The following is a 27,132-nucleotide window of genomic DNA, read 5'->3' as shown; positions in this document are numbered from 1 at the left end:
CAGTCCCCAAAATGTCATTCAACACCCACAAATGATTCATCCAAAAAAAACATTTCCTTTGTCTTCAGCCTACATGATATAAGTTCTCAGCACACCAGCATGACATGCTGTGATAATGACTTACTAACCATGTGTAGTGTTAATCTACATACTTACATGAACACATTATGTCTCTCAGCACTTGAATCAAGTGTCTTTCTCTAACACTAAAATATTACTATATGTATATGAATTGTATAGTGACTTTACAATTGTGCATAAAGTAAACCGTTTTTAAAGTACAAGCAAACATTTCTATTTTATTATTAAAACTCAGAAAACAGTGAAATTCATGTTGGGTCCAGTAGACCTGTGTACATAATCACTAAAGTAAACATAAAGTAAACATAAACACAAAAAGCGTACCATATGTATCATACACAATGGTGTATTCATTTATATTTTCACAGTTTAATTGCCAAAATATAAATTAATTTAATTTGGCAGTTTAACCTTAATATAAAAAAAACACCAACAATTCTGCTTGTCTTTTTTTAACATGAGTGAATGGAGCATAGAATAAATCCATCATGTATGCACAGCAGTTTTTAACTGGTTATGAAACAGACTGAAATGAATACTGATGACCTTAAACAGCAATGAGACCATCAGGGTCAAGATCAGATCCTCAGATCCTCAGATCCTCTAACATGGGCCTCCTAGCTGTACCTCACTCTCACTATAAACTTTGAGGTGACCGAGCCTTTGCGGTAAAAGCCCCTCGCTTGTGGAACAGCCTTCCTCCCTCAGTCAGGTCTGCCCCCTCTTTTAAGTCCCGCCTCAAAACACACTTTTACACGTTGGCCTTTGAGTCCTAGTTAGGTTGCTTATACTTCTTTCCAATGTACTTCTATCAAATGTCTTATAATGTTATTGTCTAATTATATTGTTAGTATTCTGTGTGCATGTGTGTAGGCAAACATGTATGTGTGAGTTTTGCCTTGTTATTTTTTGTTTTGTTTTTTAATCTGTATTGCTCTCTTGTTTCATGTACAGCACTTTGGTCAGCTGTTGCTGTTTTTAAATGTGCTTTATAAATAAATGTGATTGAGTGGAGATCGATTATTTCTGTTGTTACTTTTAATGACTATTACTGCTGCCATTGTATGGTGTTATGAAGGGAGTTAACAGCAAAGATTAACAGTGATTAAAACACTGGACTGTTAAAAGACAGTTGGATGACATTGTTTCTGTTAACACACATAAAGAACAAGATCAGTAAAGCGATAAAGCTTCAAGTTAGGAAAGAAGCACTTGTGGTTGACTTGAGGAAGTTGCTCTGAAAAGCTGTTAGCTGAAGGCTGAATTATTTTCTGCTTATTGAAGTTACAACTACAACATCTTTGCACATTGTTACCGATTGTTACCCAAGAAAAAAAAAAACACCACCCGGGATACTTGACATGCCTTTTATTAAGATACAAAAATATGTACAGGGTACTTAGCAGTCAATTCTTTAAAGATTTTTTAAAAATGAAAGTATGTAATTGTTAGAAGTGATAACAAAGTTTGGATTACTAAGAAAAGGAAATAAAGCATTGTGTGATTAAAAAAAGAAGGTGGTAATCACTTAAATCCCTAATCCACCGGCTCAGGCAGGTCCTGATAGGTGTTGACTTCTGGATGGTGGTGATTAATCTCGGGTTGTTCACCGTTGAGCTCTGCGTACTCTACTGATCCCTGCTGACACACAGAGCAGATAATGAATCATTCATTATCCTGATCAATTAACACTGGCATAAAACATCAAGCAGTTCAAACTAAAGCACACTGTGAGCACAAAGACTATGACACTGAAAAGTCTCAGATCATAGACTTATAAACAAAGTGAACGTTAGAGAACATACTAACAGACTGTTTATACTGTAAGCTCACGTGTTGAAATTTCAGGATCTAGTTCACTTGAAAACATTATTAGTCATGTTTAAAGCTAGAAATAGTTCATTACCCGAAAATGTACAGTTGTTTGTGTTTACATCTAATGAGGAGGATCATAGACAGTTCTGTATTGAGTTAATCTAACTGATTGTATTTGATTGTTTCTATATTGTTGATGTATTTTTTGTTTTGTGAAAGAAAGAGAAAACAACAGGTTAGCCATCTTATTCTGTTAAACAGTATCTTATGTTATTAGGAAAGGGGGGGCAGGTATTATCAGTTTTCTTCTTCCTGCTCCTGTTTGCTCATGAACAGTGTTTCAGTATTATGAGAAAATATTTTTTGTTGTGTATTATGGTGTTGAAACCATACACTGAAATGAGCAAATAGATCAAATATGAAATGAAATGAAATGAAAATATCATGCATTTGTGGCTGGTATATTGGTTCAAAAGAATTTTCCTTTATGAGTTCAATTAGGATGTTTAACTACTACTACTAACCAACTTACTAATTCTTATTTTAGAGCAAGGCTCAGTAACACTCTTCCAGAGGAGACTCATATATACTGTAGTTTCCAAAGTATAATCTTACAATAGTCTACCAAATATGAGTTTCCTGAGGAGCAGACAAACTGTCAGACCAAGCTGAGTTATCAGTCCTTCAGAAGAGACACAGATGAAAGAAGCAGCTGTTTTTGGATGATGATGTGACTTCCTGAGTTTCTTATTATTATTATTTCTCCTCTGCTGCCTCGAAAACCATGTAGGGACAAACAGTGCGGTCATTAAGGCATGCCGGGGGACAGTATGCTGGCTGAGATGGGCTTGGAGGTAATTTGACTGAGCCACAGCGCTGATCTGAGCAGCGATAAGGAAGGAAGCCACAGCCCAAATGCTTTTGTCCTCGTCTGGAAACTCTGACGGCATTTTCCTCCCTCGCTCTGGATTATCTGCCTGCAGAGGGTCAGTATGACGACGGGTAGCCAGAGACACCAGGATGGCTTAAACAACTAACCGTTAAAGTTTGTTTTGCAAAAGCAGTTCAGTATAATTAATTAATTTGGCTTCCTCCAACAGTCCACATTTGTCTTGTTCTAAATTGCCCTTAGATGCTTGTGTGGTGTTTTTTTTTTTTAGTAGTAATCATTTATTTCAGTCACAAGAAAAAACAAAAACATTTTGACTGAAAAGGTGTAGGCTGAAGCTTTATCTTATTACACCTACCCTTGTTACAAATCTCATTATTTAAGACACTACTAGTTTGATTACAACAAAACAAAACATATCAGAACAAAATTTGTTCCAAGAATTTATTTCAAAACAAAACAAATGAAACAAACAAACAAACAAACAAAACAGAAGTCACACTCACAAAAACAATTTTAAACAAAAATTTTAATCTGGAAAGTGAACTACACATTCTTAATTCCATGTCAAAAGTATTCCACAAGTTAACCCCTTTTACCCAAATACACCTGTTCTTTATGTTCTTACCTTTGGTTTTTTATACACCTATTATACCTATTCCCCTTAGTTCTGTGTGTGTGTGTGTCTGTCTGTCTAAGCAGAATACATAATTGATGAGTATACAGCATTTGAATAATATTTCAAGTGAATAGCAAGAGCAAGAAAAAGGAACAGAAGTATGAGGGTGAGAGCAGGAACACGAGTTTGATTGTGCAGATAATTACTTACATAGTCATGATGGTCAGCAGCGCCTAAAGGAAGAAAAAAGCATCACAGGTTAAATGTGTTCCAAGTGAGTGCTGACTCATTGTGACAGAGTTATTGATTAGTCATTACACAGTTATCACACCTTGCTTACTCACTTGTCCCCCCCCCCCCCCCCCACCCTTAGAGGCCTTTGTGTCTGTCATCTGATTTAATGGTAAAAATATTCCCTCTCAACCTTACAGATGCCTCTTCAACAACTTGGGAATCTTTTGTCTTGTTAAACAGGAAACATTAGGAATCTGATGGACTGCTTGATAGACAAATCCAGAGTCTGGCTGCTGTTTTAATAACAGGAAGTTCCTGCCAGTAGAAACAGGATAGTCACGGTTGTGAGGACTGGTCTGGGTAAACTGATTCCACTGTGATGTCATCTTTTTGCTTTTATGCACAAAGTCATACCATCAGATTGTAGTTAAAGTATTTAAAAACACATTTAGTGGGGCTAGTTCAACCAGCCCAACACACACTGATCTAAAATCATCTTAAAGGGTTGTTGAGGCAAACATTAGTGACCAATCAGCAACCTCCACTGCAGTGTCCATTTGAGGCCCATAAGCAAAGGAGACCCCATTAGGGAACATGTGTACAGCCAGTAAATGGTTTTGATGTCAATATCTTATTTATTTATTCCCAAAAACTGTGCAAGGATGGCTCTATCTATCTATAGGATGGTGGTATCTATCTATTTTTCATTTTTATTTAAATTGTACTGTGTTCACTTTTTGTTTGCAATCTTTGCTCTTTGCTGCTGTAACAATATACATTTCCCCTTTGTGGGATAAATAAAGGATTCTCTTATCTTATCTTTTTTTTTACTCATCTGTTTTGATTAAATTTAGGCTGAGAGTTATTCATAATGGTCAATGGTGAATGGACTTGAGCTTGTACAGCGCTTTTCTAGTCTTCTAAGTTCTGACTACTCAAAAAGCTTTTACATTGCAGGTCAGACCTACACATTCACACACTGCTGGCAGAGTCTGCCACATGTAAAGTCACCATTTGGATCACCATGAGGAGATAAGGCGGGCAGAGTCAGTGGCATCTTTTAAATCACTTCTTAAAACTCACTTTTATAGACTTGCTTTTATGTGATTTCTCCTTTAAATATCTATCCCTTCCTGTATTAATTTTATTAATTTTAACCTTTTTATCTTTCTCTTCTTTAAATTTTTTAGCCTTTAAATGTATCCCTTCCTGTATTCATTTTACTGCTCTTATTCTTTTTAAATTCCGTCTCCTTTTATGGTTTAACTCTTCAGCTCTCTGTTGATTTATTAATTTAACCAATGTCCTGTTTATCCCTTCTTTTTTATCTTCATTCTGTGTTTACAGCCTGTAATGTGAGGTCATCCCACTCTCCCTCAATTTTAATTTTGTTTTCTCCTGGTTGATTTTAAACTAATTTTCCTTCACTGTACTGAACTGCCTCTCCATACCTGCCTGTTGACTCTATATTATTCCTGTTATTTGCATTTTTACAATTTTGCCCTCTCTGTTGATCTCTGTTCTGTTGTCCTGTTGCTGTATTTGCTTTGTCTGTCACAGCACTTTGTAAACATTTGTTTTTAAAGGTGCTATATAAATAAAGCCATTAACCATTAGCATAAACTAATCACATTCACACACCGCAGACGAAGCAGCGGGAGCAACTTGGGGTTTAGTATCTTGCCCAAGGACACATCAGACCAAGCTCCACCGTTGAGAAATGACCAACTCTACCACCAAGCCTTAGCCGCCCATCATTAAATATAATCAGAGGTGTGGCTGTTTGCTTGATAGGTGGGAGCTGTGTAGCTGTTTACAAGGCTAGTCTTCACTTAAGATAAATCTCTTGTGTTGTTTTGAGTCAGTCTGTAAGGTAACGTATATCCCCTTTAAAATAAAATGAAAAACATGCAAACCTTTCCACTGCACAATGTGTTCATTCTGCAGCTTTGAGGTCGTTAAACTCACCATGTGGAGAGTTTTGGAGCTCGCTGTACACGGTGTCTGTGCCTTTTTTCAGTGGGGCTGGTAATGTAAAAAGCAACACATTAGCCTGCTTGAACATCAAAAGACAAAGTTTTAGAAGATACTGTCTGTTTGATCTTTCAGGAGCAGAGATCTATAAATAGGGCGACTGTGTCAGTCTTCTAACTGCCATCTCTGGTCCATTGGGAGCTTGAGCACAGCACCAGAACAAAGAAGGGGCCGGTATCAGAAACAAGCTCTGCAATTAGCTCAACCCTTCCTGTTTATGAGGTCTGAAAGGTTCTGGAAATCCCTGCAGTCATCCCTAAGCTTACAGCAACTCTGAGATGTGTTAATTATGTGTAATTAGGCCACTCCCAGGAAGTGTTGCTGTATATTATCACCTATGAAGGAATGTGGGCAAAGCAGAGAAACATTTATTTTGGCGAGGGGACACACCAGGAAGATGAGCAACCGACTCAAAATAATATTTGTGTATGTGTGTATGTGTGTGTGTGTTTAGAGTGTATACCTCTCTCAAGATCTGCTGGCTGTGGATGCACCACCTCAGTGTACTCCACATCGGGCTCGTTGGACTCGAGGCTGCTCTCCTCGTCATCGGCTGAATCCAAATACACCGATAGAAATCTTTGTTAAACAAACTGAGCTGTCTGAAAGCCACATGTCATTCAAATGAATTATTTTCAGTGGCTTAAGAATATTAGAACTCTATATGCATTCATGATATCAAAGTCGAGAGCTTAGTTGATCATTAACAAAAATTTAATGTTGGACCTCTCAGAAGACCTATTTCAAAACATCTCATTTGGCTGTTTGAGAACGTTTCTCAAGACTAGGTCACGTGTCTGATCACATTCTAGTTGTTTTTAGATTAAGCCTTGCATAAAGCAGTAAGTCATATTTGGCAGTCAGCATTGTAAAACTCTTTTTGTTTGAAAGCTCTGAATGAGAGCAATAAGCCAAAGCTTTTCCATCTCCATAGATTTGTGAATCACTGAATGTTGAGTTACAAAGAGCTCTGCTATCCATACAATAGTGTGCAAACATGCAATGTTAACTAAGATGGCCTTATTTGTTCTTAAAGCTGTCAATGCAAATGTAAATGATGTTTGCTAAAGTGCTTTATTATCACAGAGCTTGATTACACCCACTGTCCCTCGCCCCATTTAAAAAAACAAAAGATCACCAGCCTGCACTAAACTTCCTCGGTCAATAGACAACTTGGACCATTAATGATAATTACCATATTAACAGGTGTGTGACTATTTATAAGATTTTCTTTCCTAATTTTCCTAATTAATATTACAGCATAACTGCTCCACTCAAACTCAATATCAGAAAAAATCACAAGCCTTACTTAGATTTTTAGATGATTACAAGGATGTATATTATATGCTAAATTACAGAGTAAATGAGCTTTTGCTTATTTTGGCATACAATTAAATGAATGACTTTATAAACAGACGTTTCATGAACTAGAGGGTTAGACCTTTTTAAAACTTTTGAAAGAAGAAAAAATACATTCTTGGTCTAACAAATTGAGGGACGAATCAATTAGCTCTAATATCCCTCAACCTTGGTTGCTTTGCAACTGAGATCACTGAATCAACTAGATGAAGCAGAAACACACTCTAATGCATTGGTTCTCAACCTGGGGTCCTACAAGGCTTTGTCTGCTCTGAGGTTGGTTCAAATGTATTTTGGTAAGAATAAGTGTGTGCAGAACTATTCTGTTGGGAATTTATAATTGAAAACTATTATAATTGATGATCATTTTGTCAGCCATGTATCATATTTTCCTGATTGGGTCCCAGCTTTTCTTAAATACAAGTAGGCAGAGGTGTGAAAAGTATTGACATTCATTACTCAGGTAGAAGTATAGATACTAGGGTTTAAAAAGACTTCTGTAGAAGTTGAAGTATCAACTCAAGTTTTTTACTCAAAGTGTAAAAGTTTCAAAACTACTTCAAGTATAAAAGTAAAAGTAACGTAAGGGGAAAAAATGTCATTAAGGACAAAAGCTTAGGTCGCGCCACAGCGTGTAGGAATGGTATATTTTTGTGTTTTTTTGAACGCTGACAAGCAATAATGAAAACAAGCCGAAATGAAATAGGAGTAACGAGGCTATTTTTAAAATGTAAGGAGTAGAAAGTACAGATAATTGTGTGAAAATGTAAGAAGTAGAAGTAAAAAGTCAGCTGAAAAATAAATACTCCAGTAAAGTATAGATACCCAAAATTTCTACTTAAGTAAGGTAACAAAGTATTTGTACTTAGTTACTTGACACCTCTGCAAGTAGGGGGGCTGGCTAGGACAAAAGGCTGGCTAGGCTAGAGAATTTCGTCACAACTAGCCTGACACTATATAGCAAGCCCACCATTGATACTACAAATCCCAGAATACATCGCAATAGCCAGCACGGCAGCCAAGACCTGAAAGCACCAGCTCTTCATCCTCTCTGCTGTGTCTGTGCAGCGTTATGGATTGTCTCAGTGCACTCCACCTTCAGGGACGGTACCATCTGATCTCAGACTTGAATGATGCTCCTGCACCTGGGGGATTCAGCTAGGAACATTTGGTCACTTGTTTGTGTTGCCACAGTGACCAACCAGTCTCCATCACTGTGTTCCTAACTGCATCCTGTGGTGACAAACTGAGCACAATTGGCACTGAGTTCACACTAGGATATTCCGAATTGTTGCTCAGAATTGTATTTCTACACTGCTCAATAATCCATTAGCCGTTTACGTGGAAAGAGGTGCTGCAAACATCCAAAGTAAACTGATGGAACTCTATGTAATGGCACCTTCAAGAGTTGCACCATTATTCCGTAACAATGCCAACTCTGCCTGCAAGATGCTTGAAGGCTCTGCATGTTTGGAAGATGATATCTGTGAGCAACTTTTCTGAGTGATGAAGGTGAGGAGTCATCTCACTGATGCACACCTTCACTCTAATGTAAGACATTTCCAGTGAATTATAAAGGGGTACTTTTACCTGATTCAGCTGGACGCTTGCTCCACACACTAACTGCTGCTTTGTCGACCCTCACTGTGAAAGACAGAGAAACAGATGGAAGGTCATAACGGCTGCCAAAGACTGACTTTAATCAAGTTGGAAATATACACAGATTAGATTAAAAAAAACATACCTTAAAAGTTATTAAACATATAAAAAACATCAACTGATTTAAAGTTCATCTTCAATAAATTATTCCCAAAAGATATTATCACTGTTCTCAAATATGTTTTTGTTCTTTTTTGCTTAAAATGTACAAGAATGATATTCTCTTAAGTCTGTAGTCCAAATATGGAGCTACATTCAGCAACAAGTTGACTAAGCTAGCATAAATACTTTAAACAGTGGGTAAAAGAAAGCTTATATTGTCATGTAACAATTTTCATAAAATAAACTTTACACATTCAATTATTTTGTCTGGTTGAATTATAAAAATCAAAAACATTTTCACACTTTTTTAGACTTTTATTCGATTTTTTGAGATTGTGGATGGAGCCAGTTTTTCAAATGCCAGTCTTTGTGCTAAGCTAACTATCTCCAGCCTGTAGCTGTGTAGCTGTGTCTACTTTACTTTAAAAGTGAAAAATGTTAATTTCAACAAAGACTGACTAAAGTAAAAATAGAGGAATGGGAAACCTTGTTCCTGACAATTTGGCCTTCGTTGGAATATTTATGACTTTGTAAATAATTCCAGTAACAAAAGAGCAGATTTCAAGTCTTCAGCTGGTCCATACAAAAATCTTCCACTGTATTGTGCACAACAGGCAGATCACTCAGAAGCAGCTGCACAGTAAGTTCTGGCAAAAACAACTTCCCATGTCAGCTTCCTTTTTGGTAATGTAATCTCACACACAGCACAACCAGACCTTGTGTGATTAATTTCCTCCAACTGCTTCATGCATTCAAACATGCCCTCTTCTGAAACAAAATAAGACCCACCCTCCCCAAGCCACCAGTTTTATCAACACTGAGCCCCCGACCTGCTCCATGCCAACATAGGAAGTTTCTGGCAGACTCTATTGTTTCAACATTTCAAGGAAGTCTCTGTTAAGTGTTCCTTTTTTAGGAAATACATCAACTTTGAGTTATGTTGGGATATTCATGGCCTTGTGCTGAGGAAGGTTGCACAAACGTAAAGGAAGACCCATGCAGGCATGACATTAAACATGTCTTAATCAAAGTATTTATGGACTATAAACATGGTGAACATATGGATTTAGTCTGACCTTAAGCAAAATGAATGGTAAGGAGACAATTCTAAATAAATCAAATGTTTTTATTCTACAAGTGTCTCTTTAGAAGCCACGGATCAACCAAAAATATATACAGACATTTCCTGTCATAATGATCAAATGTATATACAAATCAGTTACCATGCCAATTTAAACATGCATCATAGAGCAGTCGCAACAATAATGAAGGACATAAAATCACAAAGAAATGAAAACATGAAGGAACAAAGGATACAAAAACAAAGACAGTTATGGTTGAGCATCAAATTAAAAGCCATCTACTTGGCAAGAGGAAGGGAGAGGGAGCAGTGGGTGCTGGTGTATATATTTTTATAACACCCCTCCTTTTCACTTACTAAATTTACAAGTGAAAAAGTATCCAAATCCTTCAAAAAGTTCAGAAATCCTTCGAAAACTGCATTAGTTGCTCTCAAAGTCTCTTTTTATTGCATCATGTAAAAATTTAATTTAAGTCTCGACCATTGTTTGGCATCTCTATACTGTTGCTGGGATACTGTAGCTGCTCCTGTTGCTGATGTCAACGGGAAGTGACGCCGCACTATCTCGTGCCCCATTGGCCACTCTCCCCTCCGTGCCATTAAAGAGCGGCGCTGCGTCTGGAAGAAGACGGTAAAGGGCTCTCTAAGCAATATGTTTTTTTTTTGTTTTTTTTTACAATTGACAATCAATGCTAAGTACTATGATTAAACTACATAGCAGCATCCTCCTGTGAAAACCAAAGACTATGTATAGGAGAAGGACATCCTTTGGTTTATAATCTTGGAGTTGACTATTTAGGTGGTTGCCATCTTTTTTTTTGTGGCCAGAAATGACCATACTTGGATGAGAGGTTAGATGCCCATTTTTACGACTCTATTCTGATATGCATGTTGCGGTTCTGTGGTACCCATGTCCTTAAGCTTACCCTGCTTCATCATCTACTATACAGGGATTGGGACCATCATTTACAAAATGAACAACATGTGAAAATCAAAGAGGACAAACTAGTGATGCAGACCAAAAAACTAGACCAGAGGCAACCAATAGGCTACATCCTCCTCTTATATACAGTCTATGACATAAACATAGCTTGTACTTGGAGAGTTTATTTCCTACATTAATTGGATCATAAAAGTACCCAACTTTCCTGCCTCCATTACACATTCTTAGACAGAAACACATGCAAAAGAAAAAGACGATACGCTCAGACATATGCATGATGTGTGTGCACATAAAGTTAAAAACAATATCTACAAATGGAGAGCAACAAAGACATGAACAAAAGTAGCTGGGCCACCACAACATGAGCCCTGCATGCACATGAGACAATGGATGATGGGTTGAAAATGGTTTGCTGTGGCTGCAACATGACACATGCTATGACATTAATGGCATCACGATTAAGAAATGGCTGTTTTGACTTATGAGGACAGTTGGTGGAGCATAGAATAGCAAAACCAAGCTACCTGTGTCTGCATTAAAAACCTCTGTGTCGTGGGTTAGATTCACTGTTATGGGTGGATTAGAGTCATCTGATTTAGGGCTCGAAGGCTTTCTGAGAAATGGTGAAAATAAAGTCAACTAGGGCAGCAGCGAAATCAAATACAAACTACTAAATTTAAAAAGGACGCGATGCATAAAAACAACATGACAGCAATTTGAATAGGAGATAAGATGCTTGATGTTTTGCATGTAATTGCCTATGAAAATGGCGCCTTTCTTGTGTCTATCTGTTTGTCAGAGCAGTTTTGTTACAGGTACCAATAGAAAAAACTATTCTCATAAACAGTTCATTTAAGGATATAAGATAAGCATTACTCTCACAGACCCTCAGCAATATAAGTAGGCTAATTATATACACTGTCACTAACTTCTACATGGTCTCTTACATGTATAAAAAGCAAAAAGTCAAGCCAACTCACACTGACAATTCAGAGGCTGCTTCTCTTTTACCTACAATAAGAAAGGAGAGGTGAGAGGAGGAAAGGAGGAAGTGAGCTTAGGAAGGTTGGTTTTCATATGTAGTTAGACAAAAGAGGTCTGAGCTGTTGGAGGTCTGTAGGTCTCTCTACCTCTCTTGGATTTGAAGCACAGCACCAACACCACCACCAACACCGCCCCCGTCAGCAGACAGAATCCTCCGATCAGCACTTTCTTCCACAATGCCATGCGCACTGTGGAAGGAAAAGAGACAAAAAGAGGAGGAAAAGTCAGTAACAAACAAAACACAAGTAGGAGAGCGATAAGAATAGGACATCATTGTTGTTCAGGATGTTGAACAAAGGGAAAGCAAAATGAAGCATCTAAGTTAAGTGTATATGTGCAAAATGTAGCCGAGATATAAATCAAGTCACAGGTATGAAAGATATGTTATAAACTAATGTTGTCCTGAATAGGTCCTCTAGCTTTCAATAAAGAGAGGTGGACACTGTACACTGTTGAAATCTGGATTGTTATTCTTACTCGTGACATGGCTGTAGTTTATTTACTGAACTTGTAACATAATCTGGAGTAATATCAGATTTCTATTTCTATGACTGCATACATCCAGAAATAATGACATTAATCAACCACAGCTTCACTTTGTCTTTCATGCTAACTAGCAAACATTGGCATGCTAACAAGCTAAACTTAGATGTTGAACAGAATGTAAATAATAGTGGACAAAACTTGAGTGGTGTCAGCCATTGGTTACTGAAAGGGGCTTTTGAAGCCTGTCAATGGTGGTCACCATGCTAGAAATTCTTTCAGTCCATCTAATGACAGACAGAGAGAACAGGCTGAGGTGGGTCTTTATCCTCCTGACAAAAGCTAGACCGCTCCTGCTGTCAGTCAGCTAAGCTGTGTACCTTATTATGAATAAGTCTTAAAAAAAATCATCTCTGTACAGTGTGTGCAGATAAAGACATGAGCTAAACAGAGCAATTAAAATGTTTGAACACAGCTGTAAACAGGTTAATGTCTGCTGTAAAAAAAGACATTTTTGAATGGATGTGAATATGACTTCAGGGGCTTCAGCAACCAGCCTCAAGTGGACACTCAAGGAACTGCAGGATTTTACACTTCAACATTGGCTTCATTTTTAAACACTGGGGGTAACTGTTTGGTTGAACATCTTACCTGCTAACCATTGATCTGAGACACCGTCTGACCTTGTGAGCTAAAATGAAGACTTAGCTAAGTTATACTGTTGTACATACAACAACTGTTAGTTGTTGATGATTGTTGTTGTTGTTGTTGTTGTTGTTGTTGTTGTTGTTGTTGTTGTTGTTGTACAACTGACTTGTACATACACACAGTTGGCCTGGTTACACCCTGACAGAGATGCTAGCATGGCTGTCAATTCTTGTTTTAGTCTATATCTCCCAAGTAACGGAACATCATGGAAGTTCAAATAGTACCTTCTTTTCTTGACGTCTACAAAATATAACAACAGTAATACCTGTAATAATGATTAAATTGGAAAATTACAAAGACGAGGAAAACGAAAGTAAACTGCTACCTGTAGTTAACTTTTGGGAGAGCTGGAATACAGATAAACTGCAAAAAGAAAGTTAGCAATTTTAAAGTACCTACTTATCAGATAGGTGGGAAAGCATTGCTGCAATGACCTCTGTGAGTTCAAATGAAGCCTGTTCAGCTTTAGTGTGCACTAGTTGCAGAAGATAATTGCTGCACAGGAAGGTGGCCAAGACAAAGCTGGATGAAACCGCTAGCGTTATTGTAGGTTTTGTAAAAACTTTATTTCTCCTTAAATCAAAGAGACCTAAGATATACAGATTTATATCACTATACCCATGTGTTTCCTTAAAGGCTGTATATGTGATTTTTTGATCCAGCTTGATTTCTATTATATTTAAGTGTGAAAAATCACATATAAAGCCTTAAAGTTAAATTTCAGTCCGAGAAGGAACTATATATTTGTTTTGCATTCCCCAGAAGTAAAACAGTGGTGTTTCAATTCAGTGACAGTCATTTTTATCAGTCTCACCCTCTATGATGACCGGGTCACTGCGGACAACATTGTTGGCATGGTTCACGGCCTCGCAGTAGTAGTTGTCAGCGTGCTCTTTAGACAACAGGGGAACCTGATAGTTTGAGTGGTTTGTGTTGGAGGTTGTGTTGTGCACGGGTTGTTGATTGCCAACTCGGTACCACTTAAATTTGACTGGGGGTGTTCCGTCGACCCCACATATGAGGAAGAGATGATCTCCCTCAGAGATTTCTGCTATGTCAGGGATGACGGTCAAAGTTGGGTGTGTCAGAGGCACTGGGAAAGGAAAAGATGGAGAGAAAGGTTGGGGATAAGTTATCAGTCTCAATTATAAACTGATGTTCTTTTGTGTGACATGAAAAACATAAACTTAACCAGAAACCCCCCTTTAGGGTTAGGGTTAGGGTTGCAAAAAGTCTATCTTAAAGGTATTTATTACTTTAGGGAAATAATTGTATTTCTTAGCCAGTGTTAGAAAGGAACACTCTTTAGTGTCTGTGATAAATATGAAGCTACTACTAACAATTAGTGAGATACTTTACAATAAAAACTGAAACAACTGGGCTAATTCTGTCAAAATGAAAGAAAAACAAAAACAATGACCAGCCAACCAATAAAAACAGCAGTATAGAAACGACAGGCCGTTCTTTAAGGAGAGGTTTTGTTTTAGATTAATCTGCGGGAACTGTCTAACACATAACCCCAACATCGAATAGCAGACATTTTGCACTTCAGTTTTTTCTCTTTTTATCGGATTAGAACAGCATGTTACTCAGTGCATTTAGTTCAGTTGATGGTTTTTTTTTATGTTACCAGCAGAGAAAGAGGTGGGCGGGCTCCCCTTGTTTTTGCAGATCTAAGCTTGCTTGCAATAGACAAGCCAAATACCTGCTTGAAAAAGCTCACATTTCAGAATAGGAGAGCTGCAGCAGTAGTGATGAACTTGTGGGGAAAAAAAAGTTCTTTATCAAATACTCAAGCAAGTTTTTTTTATTAACTAACTGATAAAAATTGTACAATGAAATTATCAACTGAGGTTTTGTTTTCAAGGCTAAATGACATTGGAAACAGCTGCTGGCTAAACCGTCAAAATAAATCAAGGACCATTGCAATGAGACTGTTTTATGTGATCTTGTGTCAAAGGCTTTGCATATTCATCTAAAAAAAAAAAAAACATTTTTTAAGTGTCCTGAAATTAGAGGTGGGCGATATGGGAAAAATATCATATCACGATTTTTTTTGGGCAAAATCACGATCACAATTTTATCACGATTTTTTTCATACTGATCTTTAGACAAATTTGTAAGTTACTGACCAGTTCAACCAAACTTATTTCCCTGTATAATGTTTTTAAATGCACAAAAACTGCGCTGACAAGTTTAATCTATTTGAAAAACATCTTTGTAGGAGGTCTGGAGGTCTCTCACCCAGAACATCTTTAGCAACAGAAATGTCTTTCCCTCGATTTGATCAATATTTATGAACAATTTGAAGGTTTTCCTCACCACTTTGAAATGATGATTTAGTTATGTGTCCTCTTTTTATGTTCATCAGGAACATTTTCACGCATTTAAAAACATGTAGACTTTGAGTTCTTGTGTTTCTGTTCTATTTTAGCCCTGCAGAGTTCCTACAGCTGTAGCTTCATACAGGCTCTGCAGCCTTTGTTGTTTTTTATGACATCGTTTAGTTTAGTTTATATATAATCAAACATAATACAGAATGTGTTCATTCTCTGACACATGATCAAAGTAAGTTTTACTGACAGAAGAGTTTAATTCATAGAGGGGGCGGGACATCGTTGATTGACAGACAGATAGTCACCTTGGTTACTCACTCTCACCTGCCTGCTGCACACAACGTGTAGCGTTGATTAGTGTAATCCCTATAAATTCAGTTATCACAACAGGTGAGCCTTGGGTGGAGAAGCTTGATAGTAACTTTTAAAAACTGAGAGAGAGCAGAAAACACTGACAACAACATTTTAAACACCGGGGTTATATCTCTCATCACTGACTGTCTGAGCTCCTCTCTGTCTGTCTGCAGACTGTTAACATCTCTCCGGCTCGTTAAACAGTTTCTTGTGTCGCTATCTGAGATCTAAACTTAACTGTGCAAACTATGCAGATAAGTTAACTGTTGCTCACAGCGTGTCGGTTTGGAAAAATATCAGAACAGTTGCATATAATCGAGATGGAGTTGTTTTTGCAGACTTTACTTTTAAGTTTCGTTTTCACCGCTGCGGAGCAAAAAAGGAGGAGACGAGTCTGTGTAGGAGAATAAACTGCAGCATGATAAAATAAACACATAAGCCCGGTTCTACGATCTCTCTGCTTTGGCAGATCGTCAGCACGTTAAAATCCTTCACGATCTAAGATCGTTATATCGCCCACCACTACCTGAAATGGACAATTTGAGCTTCAACAATTACAAAGACTGGACTAGGTACATCTCATGATAATTGGGTTATATTATGGAAAATCTCTAGAACACAAGAGTGGTTTGCTGCTTGTCAAAAGTTAAGTTTATATGCTCTTTTATAAAGCCAATATGTCTCAGCAGGAGCTCATGGACCTTTATTCTACTAGGCAATCCGTTTATTCATCTTTTTATTAAAAGGTGTTGATCAGGCAAATTAAAAAGGAATATATACCTATGACCGTAGCGTTGAGGCTTTTACTGCGTTGGGCTTCCTTGTGACTATTTTTCGCCTTACACGTGAACTTGCTTATTTCAGCAGGGTGGGTAATGGTGACTGTGAAGAGAGCTTGTTGATAGGGCAGCTTGATGCTCATCACGCTCACTTCGGCGGTATCCTTCAGCAGGGTGTAGTTTATCGGCAGGCTGCCAATATCTGACTGACAGAGGATTTTGACAGACTGATGTAGGACAGCCCGGCCAACCACCGAGATCTTTGGAATGGAGACAGAAACTAAAAGAGGAGAAAGAGAAAACTAAATGAACTATCTATGGACAAATAACTGCAGCGCCACACCACAGAGTATCTCATCAAACATGTCAGTGTCATCATTCAAAGCATTTTGTACAGATATTTTTGTGCCTTTTTTGGAGAGGACGGCTGAAGAGAGACAGGAAATGCAGGGAGGAGACAGTGAGGGAAGACATGCAGCAAGGGATGAGGTTGGACCCGAAAACCATGGCCTCTGCGACAAGGACTACTGCCTCTGCACATGGGACGTGTGACACAGCTGCTAGGCTACCCCATCATTTAACAATATACCAAAATGAGTAATATGTTACAGTTATATTGCAGAGGTTTTTATTTTACTTTATTACCTTTTTATAATGTCTGCAAGATGATGCTACTAACATTAGCTCGGGTGATAACAGATTTTTCTTAGGCTACTTGGGTGCAGGGACTTTGTTTTTGTTGTGGATGGACAACATTGTGAAGAAACAGAGGGGGGACAGTACAGCAGGATGGGTTGATGATGTAAAGTAAGAGCAGGAGGTGGAGCAGCTTTTGTTTTTACCACTATCCATATCCAACGACATCTCTCTGCCATTCTTGTGCAACTAACACCAGTAGCTTTAGCTTAGCATGTGCACAGACTGACGCAGGTAGGCAGTTAAGAACGTAAACCGACATAAAATCACTGTTTGAAATGAAATGAATAGTCTTAAGCAACAGAAACGTGATATTTTTTTTCAGGAGCATTTACATTATAGATGAAGAGAATTCAAACAAATACTACAAAATGCTTCAAATATAAACTGCCTCCCCACGCCTTAACTTGTTAAAGTCTCAAACTTTTAATGTAAGAGGTGCTGAGCAGGAGATGTGCAATGGACTATTAGAACCTTTTCTTCTAAAAACAGCCGTATGCTAAAAACAAAACACTAATAGAGGTGTAATAGTGATCCAAAAGAGTAAAGTGCTTAAACAGCCCAGAGACATTAGGGGAGCTGCAGACTTGAGGCCAACATAAAATTTCAGATATCTTTGACTAATCTTATGCAGTCCAACTCAAGCTATAATCTATTCTTCATCTGTGTAAGCTTACCTTTGGGACGTACAGTCAGGGTTCTGCTGTGTTTCACAATGCCCTTTGCTTGAGCCACACAGGTATAGTTGAAGTCAGACTGCAGGACCTTGCCATAAAACACTCCAGGGCCTTCGAGCATCAGGTGGCTTTGAGGTGGATCAAGGGCAAAAGTCAGCTCTTCTTTGCTGAGTCTTTCGGAGGCATAGCTCTCACTCCTGCATGTCAGTGTCATATACTCCTTTTGAAAGACTTCAGCAGGAGACAATGTGAGAGTGGGCATTGAAAACAGCTCTGTGGAAAGAGTTGGAAAACACAGCATCTTACCATGTGCTTTGATGTCACCATGCAGTGACGATCATATCAGGCAAAAATAAATAATACAATTTGGACATGCTTAAGTAGAGGTTCAGTGTGTTCTGTGGCTCCATACAAACAGAATTAAATGAATTGAATCATCATTGTAAAGACAACATACACAAGTATCTTTCTTCTGTCCACTCACCAGTCACTGAAACAGTCTTTGTTGCTGCTTTCACAAAATTTCCCATTTCTAATCTGCACTCAAACTCCCCGGGGTCCTTTGCCAGAGCGACCATGCTGTGGTTGACTTTGGATTCCCCGATGCTGAGGAGATTGGTGCCCTGGCTCAGGAAGAGTTGAATATTTTCAGGCTTGTACCGGAAGTTTGTGATTGAGCATGAGATTGTGAGTTGATCTCCTTCATAGATTTTGTACTGAGGAAAAATCTCCAAAACTGGTGTGATGGAGAGCTCTACAGAGACAAAAAAAAAATCAAAGAACAAAACCCCTTGAGCTTTGTTCAATGCCTTGAAATATGCAGAAATTCTCATCCGAACACTTCCTACCTTTAACTGAAACTGGGATGGGGACGCTTCCCTCGGACTTGAAGGAGTCCGGGGGTACGAGGACAATGTAGTCACAGTGAATTTTGTGGCTGCCCGCCTTGCTGAGGCGAAGTTTGGCCTCTGCCTGGTTGGAGCTGACCTGCCTCTCCAGGATCTCTGTGGAGTCCTCGTAGAAGTAAAAGAAAATGGATCCTGTCTCACCGGGGGCCGTACACCTGGCTGCTAGCTCCTCCCCTTCACTGACCACACCGTTGTTAAGGTGGAGAACAGGTTTCGACAAGCCTGGAGAACCCAAAATGACAATTACATCAGATCTAATCCAATATTATTCAAAAACAGACTCAATGCACCATGAAACAGCAACATCTCCTGCTGATGAAATTCTTGTTATTGTTGTTGCATATCAACACATTATGGAAGCGACTAGTGATCAGAATTCAAATGATAAAGCTAATTTGAAAATTCAAATGCATTAACAGAAATGCTTTTTAATTTTCAGAATATGGGTGTATTATTATTTGACTCAAAAATAAAATGATGACTAATTTATCTAATTAGAATTTTAGTTTTCAACTTCAAAAATGCACATTCTTTGACTAACTTAAAATGAAGAAAATTACATTTGCTTTTTCATTTTCAAAAAATGCCCTGCTAAATTTGTATCATAATTCAAATGAAAAAGCTCATTTTAAAATGAAAATACAGTAACAGAAACATGTTTTAATTTTCAGATTATAGGTGCATTATTTTACCTATATTTAAAATGAATATTCAGTCATCCAGTTTGCATTATACTTTTGCTCTGTATGCATATTGTATGATATAATTCAAATGAAAACTAAAAGGTCTTTGGCTTTTTGTTTTCAAACTTGCCGTGCTAAAAAGTTCTCAAAATTCAAACCAACTCGAAAATGAAATGGCAAAGTGGACGGCGCAGGAAAGTGACGAATAACTAATCGCTTCCATAACACATCAGCTCCATCACTTGATTCTGTCTTTTGTATCATATATTTATGGGATTTATTATGACTAATATAAGTAGCCTACTCAATTATTTACATATCAGAATCAAAGTGAGGGCTGTGGCTTAGTGGAAGAGTCAGTCGTCTCTCAACTGGAAGGTCGGGGGTTCGATCCCCAGCTACATGTCCGATCTGTCCTTGGGCAAGACACTTAACCCGCAATTGCTCCTGCTGCTTCTTCGGTGGCGTGTGAATGGGATTGGTTAATGCTGATGTCAATTAACATAACGACCTTTCCCATCAGTGTGTGAATAGGTGTGACCTGCAGTGTAAAAGCACTTTGAGTGTCCATTTCCAAAAACTAAATTTTACCGTACACATATTTTGTAGTACCTGTGAGACAGATATTAACTTAAAGACATTTGAAAACTCGTCTAGTCTAACTTTTTGTGTTTTGTTGTCTTTATTCTTTTTCTTCTATTATGTTTTTCTAATCTCAAAAACTTTTTGTGCATCCAAGACTGTAGGACATAAAGGAGGGATGCAAATTCCATCCACTGCTCAGACTCATAGTATGACATGCACTACGCTCAAAGTTACAATATAATAACTGAGGTTATTGACTTTCAATTCATCAAAATAAGCTCAGGCCAGAGTTCATTTCAATCTCTCAGTCATCATCGTCAGCTGTTGTCTTCTTTGAAATCTTTATTTGAACCGCTGGTTAGTTAGTGATAAAACATCAAATACTTGCAATCAATCTGGATGTCAATAATTACTACTTGCAGCTTTTCCGGTTTAAAAAAAAAAAAAAATCACAATTCTTGCAAACAAACTTTTTGTGAAGACAGTATAGTTACCGTCACAGACCACATCACCCACCTGTAACTGTGAGCTTCTGCACGCTGCTGGTCAGCTGTTTGCCCCCGATGTTGATTTTGCACTTATATTTGCCGCTGTTGGAGACTCTGGCTTGTGGCAGTGGATACAGAAGATCCTCAGAGCTGCTGGAGGTTTTGCTGTAGACCGTGTTTCCATCCTTGAATATGGTGTACTCTCTACTCAGAGCCTCCTCCCCCGAGCTGCTGACCATGGCCTGACACCTCAGAGTCACATTAATGTCCCGGGTCACATCGTTGCTGGGCTCGATGGACAGGGTGATGTCTCTTATTGTAAATACTGGGGAGTAAAAATGAGGACAAGCAGTTAAAACCATGAAAACTTAACCAGTAGAACATTTTTATTTTGAACCTGTATCATCAATACCTGTCAACGTGGGTTCCCACTGAATAAATACCAAAAAGGTAAAAGTAAATACATGAAGTCTGATGTATCATTTTGTTTGTTTAAGGTATGCATTTATTCTTTATTATTGGGCATAGGTATGTGGGGAATGAATTTAACCTGAAGTGATTTAAGGGAGGCACAACAATGAATACAAAATAAACACAAATTTTCTTTCTTCAGATATCCTCTTAGATTTTGCATATGACCTTGTTGTAGTTGAAAGCTGATATGGTCCATAACTGGCCATTTAAAATGTTGTTTTGCGGGCTGCTGGATTACGGTGGCAGGTAGGTGCATATAGGCTCGGCAACAGCTGAAAAGATGTAGGCCTACATTTAGAGAAACGGGCAGCATATTCAGAAACGCTGCACTTTCAGAAGCAAATGTAAAAGTTTGTGTTGCAAAATGACACAAACGAGCTGCAAAAAGCTGAAACAGCTGCATTATCATCAAGACGTGCAGCAAATACATTAACAAAACAACAGCGCTCAACTCAAACCCTCGGCACTTTGCCACATGTCATTCCTCTCTCTCATCCTGGTTTCCCACCCTATCACCTGTCCCTTCCTCTACAATAAAGGCATAAAAGCCCAAAAAGTTTTCTCTGGTTTTGCAACCAGAACAGCTTACATTATATATATTTGTACACAATAATACGCATAGCTGCATTAAAGCAAATTATACGAAGCTGGCTGGATGATAAACCCCCGTCTATTAATGCATGGAAGTTAACAGTGGACGATATTATAGAAATGGAAAGAATTACGTATAGGCTAAGAAACAGAGAAGATGAATTCATGTGTTACTGGAGTAAATGGATAAAGGAAACAGATAAAGTGGAATAATAACAGGTATGTAAATTAAATTATATTAAATTAAGAGAGTAGCTAAGGAACACCCCCCCTCCCCCTGCCCCATTCTATTTACGGTTTTATTTTTATTTTATTATTACTTTTCTTATTATTAGTATTATTTTTTCTTTCTAAATCTTAATTTAATTATCTTTTTTCTCTTCGTACCTTTTCTTTGGATTTTTATTTCATTTCATGTTGTATGTATTCTTGTATGTTTAAAAAATTATATATAAAAATGTTCCAGGATGAACAAAATTTGTGATGAAATATGACAACTTGTAATGTAGTAAAACAGCCTGCAATAAAGTAATACAAAAACTTAAAAAAAACTATTTAAAATGCGAAAAAAAAAAGAACAGCTCACATTGTTTCCTCTCGTGATACAAAGACTGCAGTACTCAAATGAAAAGCAGATGAAGAAAGTTACACTCTTACTCTTCTTAGAATACATTTATTGAAAATTCAACACACACATTGATATATAAAAAAAGAGGAAAAATTATCTATTATTAAAATGGTTTGAACTTTTGGTAAAATGTCTAATGATTTCTTTTGGCTTGATGGTTTTAAGAAATCATATTGTAGAACCTCAGATCATTTACACATTCACATGTTGTTAGAGATTTGTCATTTCCTCTTAATCACTTCCTCATATCAGCCACCCCTAACAGTCTTTACTCAAATATTTGAAATGACCAGAGCTGAAGTTTAAATTGTGTCTGTTATAATTCATGACGAGCTCTCAGGAAGCTGATGTGTTAAGAAGGAATTTCACCAAACTGGTGACAGCATCCTTTCTGGGTGTTTGACTCATGCAAGAAACAATAAGTGAATGCATGACTGTAGCATTCTTCAGTTGTGATCAAATGTGAAGGAAAAAAAACAACAAACCAGAAAGGGCGAGGTTGCCCTTGCTTTAACTTGACCAAACCCTTTACTAAACATTTTCGTTTTATTGCTTCAATGGCTTGTTTCAAGTCTTCTTCTACACGGGATGATAACCATTTAGTTAACTTTGGTACAGAACATAAAGCAGGGTATGCTTGAGAGCTTCGTAACCAATGGATGCATTTATGAAGCTCCTTTCCAGTCTTCTAATCAGTCATCAAAGCACTTGAGACCACATGCCAACATTGACCCATTCACACACACACATCCAAACACTTATTGCAGAGGCTGTTACGCAATGTGCTTTTTGCACATTCCGCGACCAAAAACCATGATGCCAATGGCCAAAGTGCCCGTCTCAAGGCTTCACAACGACTAACACAACCAATGAAATTCTTGTGTACAGTGTACGATATGAATCTGGACCTGATAGATCCAGCTCTGGTGTTTTTATGGAGGAGAAGATGACTTAGTAAGTCACTGTTGCAAGTGTAAGTCAGACTTTGGCTTCAACCTCACTAGGTGTTTTCGGACCAAACAGTTCTGGGAACTTTTATGAAGAGGAACTATCCACTAGGGAGTTCCCTGAGAACTACACCCCACAGGGACTTTATTTGTCTGCATACACACCGCCATGTTACTTACTTTGAAGCAGGAGCTAAAAAGGTTCCTGTAAACAGGGTTCTAGGAACTAAAATGGTTCATAGTTCCTGCGGGGGAGGAGTCAATAAAAAAGGGGGAGGGTCCCAACAGTTCCTAGCAGTATGAAAAAAGTTCCTGCGGCCTGTGAACACTTAGTGATACTACATGGCCTGTTGTCTTTTTACAAAACAAAAGCAGACAATCTGTTTTGTTCACACAATGTAAAGTTGTCTTTTTAAAAATGTGTGCTGCATAATGAGGGAAGTGTTTTCCTTTTTCTGACAAAACAGTCTCCACCCATTTATAGTCACACATTCTTTGATTTGTCAGCCTCATTGTTTTCTAGATTGGTGTAGCAGCAAACCTGCGTCATTCTCCTGTGAATGCTTTTATAATCACCTGAATGGATCCCAAAGCCATAAATCCGTTCACAGACAGGAACAGGTGGGAAACTAATGAAATATTCATAGAGATGTTTGTCGTCATAAGGAAGTGATTGAAAGAGTCTTCAAGGAAACATGTTTTCTTTGCTGTAGAGAGGGAGACTCTGCACATGAACACCAAACCTGCCCACAGCATCACTCATATGGTGGAGTGTAAGAGACAACAGGCAGCTGCTGTGACTCAGGGTGTCCTGTTGTTGTGGGGCAGTAAACAAACTCCAGAAACAGGAAAAGCAATTTGTGAGACTAACAGGCCACTCGGGGGGTCATTCAGCATATCAAAGACTGCTGAATCTGACCAACACCCAGCATCACTCTGCAAGACCTGGCAGCCCTGATGATGGGAAGAATCAGGCGTAGAGGGCGGAGACTACTTGCTGTAAAACAGGGGTTATGATGTGTGAGTGACCGCCCAGGTGCAGGCTGAGCCACGGCTGGAAAGTAACTAAATACTTTTGAACAAGTACTGTAGCTTTATGTTTACTGTAGTGTTGTCCTTTCAATCTTTTTTTTTTTTTTTTTTACAGTTCTACTGCTCTGCATTTCTTTTTTTTCCAACAATTTTTTAATTTATTTTCCTTTAAAGTATAATACATAAAGAAGGCATAAACAAAATCTCATAGACAAGTTAACTCACATCATCACCCAATACTTCTACGCAAGGGCAGAGAAAAAAAAACAACAACAACAAACAACAACAAAGACACAGAATAAATACAATAGAATATAAAAGGAAGGTACTACAGTTGAACTAAATCTGTCCGAGTTGTTAACCCTTTGACCAAATTGGGCATTAAATAGAACTAGTTCTATATCTCCAGGTGTGTCCATCATATATGTCAGATCTAATGTTTGAAAGGACCCCAGATGTTTTGGAAAAGTGTCTGTTTGCCTCTGATAGTTTACGCAATTTTTTCCAAGGGCAGAGTTGTAGATGGTTCAGAAATCCATTTGCCTTTCCTCGGCCTCTGAACAGCTTCCCATGAGAGAGAAGTTGCTCTTTTGGCCAACAGAAACTTATTGAAACGTATAGACTAGAAACATTTAGTGACTCTTTTTAAATTAGACTGCCTGTTTGATATAATCCTAGAATCAAAAGCTTTGGGTCTAGCGGAATTTGTACAGACAATATGTTCTGGATACAATCCCTCACTATTACCCAAATCTGTTTATTTGATTGCACTGCTCTTTTTGCATTGTGCATTTGATACATGAATCAGGTATGACACTAATAAATGAATCTCGTTAGCCTGTGATAGGGTAACAATGTAAGGCGTGTGTTGATTGTCTGTGATTGCGCTGCAGCACATGTATTCACCCATGTATTCTTCCATGCTTCAAGTCTCTTTACGGATTACTCTGAGGACTCTGGGAAATGATCCCTCTGTCCCAACAGTCCATCACCATCATCTTTTCTATTGTTGACAAGCGGGGGACAGATAATGATTGATTTTGTTGTGTTTGAATAACATTTCTCAACTGTAACGTTTTTCTGCACTGGATTTCTGATAGAACGTGTAGTACATGATACTCCTCTACATTTTTTTTTTTTTACATTTTTTACGACAGGTCCTGTTCATTTTTTACTCGAAGACTTTAAATTCAAAATTATTTTTAAATGCAACAAAGTAAAAAAAAAGAAAAAATGCTTTGCCCAACCTTTTGGTTTGAGGCTCCTTAATGTCAGCTATAATGACTTATCTTTATTTAATTTCAAAATGTCTTAGATTGTTTATTTGAAGGCCAAATGAGTTCAGATTATAATATATTTATTAAATAAAAAAGGAAAGATTAGATTAAGGAGTGAAAAAATAACAAATATTTGTTCATCAGAACTTTTCTTTTCTTCTACTACTCCTTTATTCTCTTCAGATTTAAAATGTGACCTTGAATTAAAACTAGCACATGACCAGAGACTACCATGAAATGCTTCCTATTGATTGATGCCCCATAATTAAAAACATAATAACACTGTGTTTCATGTTCTGTCAGCCACAACGAGAGTTTAAAGAATAATTGTGTCTTTATTGTGGCTAGTACATGATACTGCCTCTACTGGTAAACACTTGATATTTGAACCTTGAATTTAAGGATTGGTAAGAATCTCAAACTACTACAATGAGCCCTGACTACATCATTATGCCATGGCTTTTTCTTTTTAACCACTTGATCATGAAAATCCTGTGATGGGACTTTTGATTAAAACACAATTGTTGTTTTTATACAATAAATATGATTAAATATGAATTGAATTACACATGCTTTATACCATACGTCAATCAAGTTATTTGTCTTCAAATTGAAAGTCAATAAATCCTTAGTCTGAGTCCCTGCTTTTTGAAGGTTTAAGTTTATGTTACTCAAGTATGGACAATGCACATCAATTAACATGAGCAGTCAGGAACATGGTGTGAATATGGGATTTAGCTATACAGTCTAATTTTATTTTACAAGTGTTCGGCATATTAGGAGTCTTAGAAGAAATCATACTGATGCACATTAGTACAATCTAAAATGCAAGCGCACAGACAACTAATTGTAATATATTCAATTATTTACATTCAAGTGGAGCAATCTGACATGTACATATTTATCAAACCAGATCATCTAAGAAGGGAGACAGAAACATGGACATGTTCTTGGACAGTGCTTCATCACTTCTACAATGGACCTGGACTGAATCATGATTTTCCATCAGGGGGCAAACTTCAGAGCACAGGGAGGCGTGTGACACGGCTCACAACCGGGTTCTCAACGATTCCTGCCAAAGCTTTTCCATAATACCAGACACCAACCATCAGAACGTTCTGATAACAAACCCTTTCCACTCACCGTGTGTTTTCTGCTGTTAAAGTTTTCCACACAGTAACTTTGTAAAATATGGGAAGTAGCAGTGATTCTACAAATGCCCTAAGTTATGACAAGTCTGTGCCAAGTCAAACCAAAACTCTAAATCCAAATATATCTCACATCATACTTACATCTCTGCGGCTGTGCGGTTACCACTCCCCCAGCTTGGAGGTCTTGAAAGAAGACAAGACAGTATAAGCACCAGGTTAGAGACACATTCATTAAACAGCTGGTCAACAGTAAATCCAAAGAGCTCCAACAGAGGAGGCTAAAAGCTCAGCAGGCTTACAGCAGGACAGGAGCGAGTAGGTGAGCAGGAGCAGGAGGCCCATCCTGTCAAGAGGGACTCGGAGGATCCTGGAGGGTAACACGATTGTGACTAGCCTGTCTGACGGGTGGTGCTTTAGGGGGGCAGATGTGATTCTGGTGGGCGGGAGCGGACACTAAGGTGGTGCTCTACCTCAG

General features: G+C 38.0%; 1 protein-coding gene across 10 annotated transcripts; it reads right to left on the bottom strand.

Annotated features, from left to right (window-relative positions):
- Positions 1-1,434: 1,434 nt before the first annotated feature.
- On the bottom strand, positions 1,435-27,132 carry pecam1b (platelet and endothelial cell adhesion molecule 1b). 10 transcript variants are annotated; one of them, XM_061047457.1, is made up of 16 exons: positions 26,957-27,132; positions 26,799-26,840; positions 20,586-20,882; positions 18,742-19,023; positions 18,378-18,647; positions 17,894-18,166; positions 16,732-16,800; positions 13,866-14,144; positions 11,947-12,048; positions 11,797-11,827; positions 11,341-11,429; positions 8,622-8,675; positions 6,136-6,225; positions 5,607-5,663; positions 3,615-3,637; positions 1,435-1,722 (listed from the first exon to the last, which is right to left on the bottom strand). In XM_061047457.1, the coding sequence occupies exons 1-16, from the start codon at positions 26,997-26,999 to the stop codon at positions 1,618-1,620; spliced, it is 2,106 nt and encodes a 701-aa protein (XP_060903440.1). In that variant the 5' UTR covers positions 27,000-27,132; the 3' UTR covers positions 1,435-1,617. The 10 variants fall into 10 exon arrangements, 8 of the variants coding, with proteins under 8 accessions (XP_060903440.1, XP_060903436.1, XP_060903437.1 ...); XM_061047453.1 differs by having other exon boundaries at positions 16,522-16,800; positions 26,957-27,131; XM_061047454.1 differs by having other exon boundaries at positions 1,435-1,719; positions 16,522-16,800; positions 26,957-27,130.

This window comes from Labrus mixtus, chromosome 2 (genome assembly GCF_963584025.1).
Source record: "Labrus mixtus chromosome 2, fLabMix1.1, whole genome shotgun sequence".
Taxonomy (NCBI): Eukaryota; Metazoa; Chordata; class Actinopteri; order Labriformes; family Labridae; genus Labrus; species Labrus mixtus.
Note: the sequence above shows the minus strand (reverse complement) of the source record. Positions and strands in the feature narration are given on the sequence as shown.